The sequence below is a fragment of the Vicia villosa genome, linkage group LG4, assembly GCF_029867415.1.
Source record: "Vicia villosa cultivar HV-30 ecotype Madison, WI linkage group LG4, Vvil1.0, whole genome shotgun sequence".
Lineage (NCBI taxonomy): Eukaryota > Viridiplantae > Streptophyta > Magnoliopsida > Fabales > Fabaceae > Vicia > Vicia villosa.
In genome coordinates this window covers 64,531,853-64,540,261 of record NC_081183.1, presented here as the reverse complement: position 1 = coordinate 64,540,261, position 8,409 = coordinate 64,531,853, and the positions used below count along the sequence as shown (strand labels likewise).

The 8,409-nt window shown below is 38.6% G+C and overlaps 1 protein-coding gene across 1 annotated transcript; it reads right to left on the bottom strand.

The window, feature by feature from the left end:
* Positions 1–452: 452 nt before the first annotated feature.
* LOC131597303 (uncharacterized) lies at positions 453–6,168 on the bottom strand. The gene is made up of 2 exons (XM_058870007.1): positions 6,066–6,168; positions 453–997 (listed from the first exon to the last, which is right to left on the bottom strand). Exons 1-2 carry the CDS (start codon positions 6,166–6,168, stop codon positions 453–455), a joined length of 648 nt encoding a protein of 215 aa, XP_058725990.1.
* Positions 6,169–8,409: the final 2,241 nt, after the last annotated feature.

Here is an 8,409-nt window from a genome sequence, read left to right as displayed (position 1 = left end):
GTTAAACTGCTCAGATATTGTGTCGTGACATCTCATTCGACATCACATATTTGATACCATAATTTCTGTAAAATAATCGATAGTCACCAAAATGTAACATGTTCTAAGCGTCTTCTTAGCCATTGAATGTCCACTAGCGTGGGTACCAAATGAATCTTCATGAATCTCACGCATTAACATGTCTTCTTCGTTTCTATCCACCCATTTGAGCAAGACCATGTCATAATCCCTTTTGTACAAAACATCTCCATTGATGAAGAAACTGCCATTTATTCTTCTAAAAGTTTTCTTATCTTTATTCGATACTCCAAGTGGGTACTCTTGAGTATGGAGAAAGTGTTTAATGTCATGATACCAAGGCTTTATTCCATTTGATTCCGCTTTAGTTGTAAACACACGAGAAGGTCTATCAAGGTGCTTTATTGTAATCTGAGGCATTTCATTGTGAAAGTTCAACCTATACAAAAAGAGAATATGGCTAGGGCATCTGCTATCTGAGTCTCATCTCGAGGGATGTGGTAGAACTCATTTTTCTTGAAGAAGGACAACAATCTTCTAGCATAATCTTTACTAGGGATCAAACTAAGGTGACGAGTCTCCCATTCACCTTTGATTTGAATAATCACTAATGTTGAATTTCCATAGACATCAAGGTTCTTGATTCTAAGATCAATGGCTTCCTCAAGGCCAAGAATACAAGCTTCATATTCAACAACATTATTCGTACAATCAAAGCATATTCTTGTAGTGAAAGGAATATGCGAACCTTGTCGAGTTATGATGATTGCACCAACCCCATGACCACAAGCATTAGAAGCTCCATAAAAAACTAATCCCCACCGGGTTCCAGGTTCTTGTCCTTCTACTGGCAACGACTCATCACAATCTATAGCTTTCAAATACATAACATTTTCATCAGGGAAGTCAAACCCGATGGACTGATAATCTTCAATTGATTGGTGAGGAAGGTACTCTAACAACACACTACCTTTCACATCTTTTTAAGTAGGATATTCAATATCATATTCAGATAACAACGTCTGTCAGTGGGAAATTCTTCCAGTTAGAGCAGACTTTTCAAATATGTACTTGATTGGATCAATTTTGGAGATCAAATAAGTAATATGATTTAACATATATTGTCTCAAACTTATAATATACCAAGTTAAGGCACAATAAGTCTTTTCAAGCAGTGAATACCGTGACTCACAATTGTAGCGGGGAAAAATTAAGATCAAAGCCACTGGATTGAATTGACTCATTATTTTAGTGAAAGTCTCCATTGCGCCTTATTGTTTCCAAAGGAAATGGGAAAAGGGAAATAAACCCAAAGAAGTTTTTAAATCAAAACTAATAAAAAGTAGAGATCTTAGGTACGAGGGTTGATTATGCAAGGGGAAGGTGTTAGTACCCCGCACATTTGTGGTACTCAACAGGAACTTTTTTGAAACATTTGTTGTTAAAAGAAAATAATTGTGTGCAAAAGAAAGGGTTTGTTTTTTTAAAAATATGCTCGGCAAGACATTACATGTTGTGCCTAAATACCTCCTCAGTGTAATGGAGAAGTCAGAGCAAATGTAGTTCCACTTAAAAAGGAAACAAAAGGTTTTGGTTTAAAACTAAATAGACACTTTAACATCATAGTAAAGAAAACTCAGCCAACCATACTTGAACATGAGAACAGATGGATCCTTTGCATCACAAATGAAAGAAGAGCTCCAACTTGGATAACTCAACAAGTATGCCACTAACTCTTTCAAGTTGAAAACGACCAATCATATCAATCAATATCAAGGGGTCAGGGAATTACAACTCCACTATGAATATTAATCATGTCTAAACTTTTAGGAATAGGATTTTAATAAGAAATGCCATAAGAGGCAAAAGCTTTTTTAAAGAAAGTTTTAAAAAGAGTTTTGAAAATTCTAGTAACTCACGCTTGATGTCATACTGGATATTATGACATCCACAATTACACCGCACAAAACGTTATAACAGAAACACATAAAAACAATAAAGAACACACAGAGTTGTTTACCCAGTTTGGTTCAAATAACCTACTCTGGGGGCTACCAAGCCAGGGAGGGAATCCAATACAAGCATAATTAATTCGGAGTTAAACTCTCTCGTTTACAACTCCTCACTTAAAACCTACCCAATGTAATTCCAATCTATTCCTAGACCTGAGTATCTCCACTCACTCCCCCTCAATCACAGCAGTGATTACAAATAGACATTAAACAAATTGAGAGAGAAGACACACTTCAAAAGCACACCTTGATCTGCTTAAAAGCTTCAATCAAGAGACACACATTTGTGCTTAAAAGCTTAGAGTGACAATTAACAAACAACCTATTCCAATACAATCATCAAAAGACAAATGCTTGGAGTACAAGAGACAGCTAGAGAACTACGGTTCTTCACAATTAAAAATTCTCTCCCTGCGTTCCAAATTAGGATTGCAGTTTTCTTATATGCAACTCTTGGGCCTTGGGCTTTTCAAGAATCAAATTAGGGTTAACCAAGTTAACCTAATTTACACACCATATGGTTGTTACAGAATGTGCTGTCAGCGAAATCTTCTAGACGAAATATTCAGCACACAATTAAAGGTTTCCTAAATTGTAGATTGAGAGAAATCAGGAAACACATTAATAAAATATAACAGCCCCTGCTGTCAGACAAGGATGTCATGACATCGGTCGTGACATTCACCAATAGAACCTGTATTAGGTAAACACAAATGAAACCTGCATAACACAATATAAATCATGTCATGACATCAGTCAAGACATTAAACACCCAGGTATGTTTTACAATAATTGCAACCAACATGAAAACATCTACAATCTCCCCCTTTGGCAAATTTTTGGCTAAAACAACCTGCCACACCATATTAGAGAAACACTTACAGCAGAAATAAAACGAACACACTCATAACTAATATAGTACAAACAACATACACCACCACTATGTACACAGTGCCCACATAGCTAAACCAACCACACCACAAGAGCAACACATACAGATCAACACAAAATAAGCACATCAGAATTGTGGATCACACAAACACATACTTGTTGTCCTGGGGTGACACTGTTTCTCCCCTTGTTTGGCCACAAAAGTTTCCAAAGCAAACAACTGTCTTCTCCCTAAATTTTTATTTATTTATTAATTTATTTTTTAATTATGGTTCCTCAAAGATACAGATTCCTAACTTGCTCCGCAAGTTTTCAAATTCTGTAACATCAAGGGCTTTTGTGAAAATGTCAGCTAGCTTGATAACACGTAATTATATCGTATATTAGGCTGGATTATAACATAAATTGTTTTGTTATTTTATTATAATTATATTTTATTACGGTATTATGCTAGTATTTCTATTGTTTCAGGTATTTTGTTCATGCAAGAAGTATTTGACAAAAGGAGAAGAAATTGAGAAGAAATGGATTCAAAAAGTACAAATAGCGAGATGGGAGGTAAGAAGAAGAAAAGAAATAAAGAATGAAAAGGCCCAGTCCACGAAAATAGTGGAGACGCCCGTCTCCAAGGCCCACACCAAGTGGGAGACGCACGTCTCCAGTCCATGCCTCGTCACCATTTCCTGAGACGCCCGCCCCCATCTTTTTCTCCACAAAAGGCGCCCGCCTCCATGCCGAAAGAGACGCTCGTCTCCAAAGGATAGGGGACCCACCACTTAACCATTTTCTCCACTATCTTCATGGACAATTCCAAGTCTACTCACCCCATGATTTTCTCAACTTCCCATTTTCTCCACTACTTCTCACATGATGCTGAAAGTAACTTCCACTGCCATTCACTATAAAAAGAGTCTCAGCATTCATTTGAGGTTATCCAAGTTTTAGGCGCGGAAGCGCTGTTCATAGTTTTGGCATAAATTATCACTTTGTAAAAGAGGTAGTTTCTCACATTGAGGAGCTACCACACCATTAGTTTTAGGCCTACAATTTATGTACTCTTGGATCACAATCTTGCCGACATTATTTCAAAGATTTATTCAAGTTTCAAGATTTCTTTTGTTCGTAATTTTATTCAAGTTTGTTTTGTCTGCATTACTTCCAGGTTTATTTATTTGCAATTATATTAGTTTCTTGTTCTTATAATATTGGCAGAAGAATTGGCAGAAGATCGTAGGATTTTAAGGGTAAATGGAAAGTATCTAAAAAGATATAAACCAAGCATGCATGAAGTAAAGATTCTTGCAAAAACGTAGATATTTGAAGTACGTTACGTAGGCCAAAATGGTTGAACTAACACCAAAATGGCTATATGTTTAAACAAACATGCATGTTAAGCACAGTAAAAAAGACCAAAGAAACATCAAAATATTTTTCATTAATATCAAAGGAGTACATGCGTTACAGAGAAGTTGGGTCCCAAAAAAAAACATTGAAGATTACAAAATGCAAAACATAAAGCCTAAAACAACCCAACTCCTAATTAAATCCTTTGATCTAAACCCTCTAGAGACAGCAGGGGCAAGCTTTCCGCCTCGAACATGTCCAAAGATCCAGATCTGCGCATCCTTCTCACTATCCCTTTTTTAAGGAACATGTAAGATAAGAGTCTTCCATATGGAAGGCATGTTACTATGCCTTGTCGAGCAGCAGCCATTGAAACTGCTTCAACAAGTCCTTTAAAGATCATTAGAGGAAAGTTAATCTTCTTCCCACGGAGGGCACAGAGTATAAACTCCAAATCCTCCACCATGATACTATTTTGATCATGGTTTCGTGGACGAAATTTGCCCACGAGGAGTTGGTGCCAAATCCTGATGACCTTGGCGCTGAAATGATCATTATCCATAAGAGTCCTCAACATAAGATGAGTGGTCATGTTGAAGGTATTGTCATCAAAAGTCTCCCCAGAGTTGTTGCATCTCAGCAGGTTGGAGATGGTGGAGGGAGTGATAGTGATATGGGCCCTTCGAACCTCAGAAACGATAGTGGTTCTGCCTTCCGGATCTATGCGCAGAGACGCAAACATCCAAAAGTCCGCTAACATATTGGGATAAACAGATCCCTCCAGCATTTCATAGTAAAACTCAAGATCTTGGTTAGCAAAGAGGGCACTGAGACTTATGAAATTTTCATCAAGTTCTTCTTTAGAGAGTTTGACCTCTTTTTTTGATGCAAGCCCTGATGTTAGTGTGAGTTAAGGGTAGTGCCATTTGCAGAAGAAAAGATTGGAAGAAGATTTTATCTGGCTCTGTATTTGAGAGGATGCAGGAAGAAACGGAAGTTTTGGGCAAAGAGTTTGAAGCAAGTGTGAAGGAAGAAGTGGAATGCCAACCCTTTATATAGAATAAGTTGGCAGTAGAGGAACGGTTTATTTTAATGTTTGATTGGACTGCGTTTAGTATTCCAAAGAGAAGTTATGGCTTCCGCCGTTTCCCGCCCTTGAAGTTGAAATATAATCATGATGAGAACTGATGCACGCATGTCTCAAATAAACGTTTTGGAAAAGGTGACGTCAGCTTTCAATGATGGTTACGGCTAAGGTAGTAGAAACGTCAAGTCTAGGCTCAAAGGGTTGCGAAGGATAATCATGTCACGTGGTTGCATTTATTAAAATTACTGTGACAGTGGAAAAAGTATATTTTGGCAAGTTTTAGAGAATTGCTAAGACATTACTTATGATAATTTTAAAATAAAATATGTGGGGAGACTGAAAGATAAAGTTGCACATATATATATATATTCTTGGAGAAATTTGATTACAAAACAAGATAATTACGCAACACAAAAAAGAGTACAAGATTCGAAGCAATTAATTAAAATCTTTGGGAAGGTTATCTTTTATCTTCGAATACTGGATCTCCCATAAGGACATATGGCGTTCGATCAATGCCTGTTGTCTTTTCAGTTCTTCGATCTCTGGCACTAGCTGCTGTGCCGTTTCGAGGTGTCGAATCCCTGACTGCGCCACTTCAGTTAATTCATCTTGATTGGCTTTTTTGATTTCTACCTGACGAGACTGGGCATCCTTTATCTTCCCTTTGAGTTGCTTAATTTCCTTTTTCCAGGCTTTGATATTTGTCTCACACTCTTCATATTCTTGTTGGTTCTTCGAACGCTCGAGCTTAAGGGTTTCAACCCTCTTCGTTGCATCGTTAGCAGCTTCCCATGCAGAACTGTGAGATGTCATTTTTGCTGTGAGTTGTCCGTCAATATCCCGTTTTTGAATGAGATTAGATTGGAGTTATTCAATCAGAGAACTCAATAAAACAATGACTTCTGAGATTTCCACTAGAACAAGAAGTAAATCCACTTTCTTCATAAGGTTGTTTAGGCCATAATATTTGGTGGAATCCTTGCAGAGAGCTTCGACGAGGTTGGTTTCAAAGAATCTCTCTCTTATCTGATGAAGGAGTTTAATAATGTCATCCTTATCACCAGTACCTGCCAAGACAGTCGGAGGAGTTTCAAGAGACGTAGCACTATCGATACTCATCATGGTCTTGAGGAAGCTCACAGGATCAATCTTCTTGAGTTACTCTATTTCTGAAGGAGTAGGCATCGCAGGAGCCTGCTTCGAAGTAGTCCCAGGACTGACCGTAGTTCCAAGGTTCGAAATTTCATTAAAACCAGGTGTAGCCAGTTTGGAAGTTTCTTCTGCAGCATCTTGTTCAGATATAGTGTCTTCGCTGCCAGTTGGTTGTCCAGCTACGTTACCACTATTCGAACATTGCAGATTTTCCTCCATAGTTTCATCTTGATGAGTGGGTGGAGATTCATCATTTGAATGGCTTTCTTCAGCAGACGCAGTCGGCATGATGGTTGCAAGAGGTTGATTGTCTTCGAGAACAGGAGAAAGCACATGAGATTCGTATTGAGAAACACCTGGGATGGACAATCAGGATAGATTAAAACGAAACGGCAGAAAATTCATCTGTCATTCGAAAGAGCAGAAATTTACCTTGAAGTTTGTCAAGGTCAATATGTAAACTTGAGGCTTTGAGATCAGAAGTAGCGGTACCAGCATCATCCTACATTTACAAGGTAAAATGTGAGCTTAATCATTAGAAGTAGAATGTAAAGAAATGATTAAATGATGAAACCAATATACCTTGGTCGGAATATTGTCTGGACTGGAGTTATGACTCTCCATAATGGGGATAGTGCTAGCGGCCTTCAAGGGTGAGTCCTCGGAAGACACCTTGTCACTCGAAGAGGTGAGCTTCGAAGTCCCGGATCCCTTTCCTCTGGCGGAAGGGGTAGCAGCTTTTTGTCTTTTCTTTATCGTTTGTCTGGTGCGAGGGGGAGATTTATCTTCATCGTCCGAGTCGGCTGTTGGAGGAGCTTTTCGTTTCGAATGTGCTGGAGGTTTCGAGCTCTGAAGTACATTTTAAAACCAAGTGAGTGACATTCAGTACATTTTACAAGCTAAAATATAAGGTATCCATGTACCGTAGGTGACAGAATCACTCCCACTCGCTCTGGTATTCCTCGAAGTCCCAAAACCCTTTTGTACAGGGGCTTCCTTGATTTGTCTCTTTCGGGCAACAGCTGTGAACAAAATATAAATCAGTATTTCAATGAAAAAGGGGGAATTAGTCAAAGGATTATCTAAACCCCAACCTTCAGGCATTGGAGTCAAGACGCGAACATGCTCAATATCTATATGAAGATGTCCTTTGAAAGTATCCAAGGTATGCTTAGTCGGGACCACTCGTTCAGCGCGTTTTTTAGTTTGTTCCTGAAGAATTTTCATAGGATTTTCACACACAAACCAGTCTGGAAAAGGAGGACTTAAAGCCACACCAAAATCAGCACTTGGCAGTGGAGGGAATTTCGGAGGATTAAGTTTGAAAGCCACTTCATAACGCAGTTCTGGTCGAACAGACGGGGGCAGTTTCAACTTATCCAATTTAGCAGAAAACTTTTCACGTAAAGTCACCGCAGCCTCACGAACGGTCCGACTAAGGTCATCAGGCCTATAGATAGTTTCAAAGAACTTTTGAAATGCTTGAATTTCTTTAATATGAGTCGAAGTACCTTTCTAGAAATTCTCCTACACATCAGCAAAAGCTGCAGTTAGTTCTCGAGTAAGGCTGTCAGCATCGAAGATTTGCGTAGAATATTTTGTGCACCATTGATGAAAATCTATGGTAGAATAAAGCAGGCTCAAAGGAAATAGGAGACAAATTGGTGATGCCAACATATCCGGAGTTTTTTGATTCATATTTATCTTCTGTCGGATGCGAAGTGTGTAGACACATGTGATTCCTTTTGTCATACAAACACTTCGGTTTGAGTTGAACCAGCCCAAATTGTCTTGAAACCAAATTCGGTTGATAGTAGAGGAGACAACAATGACTTTATGGAGATCGAAGGCGGTGATATAACAGCTTCGAGGTGAGGAAAGCTTCCCAGATGGCCATAGATT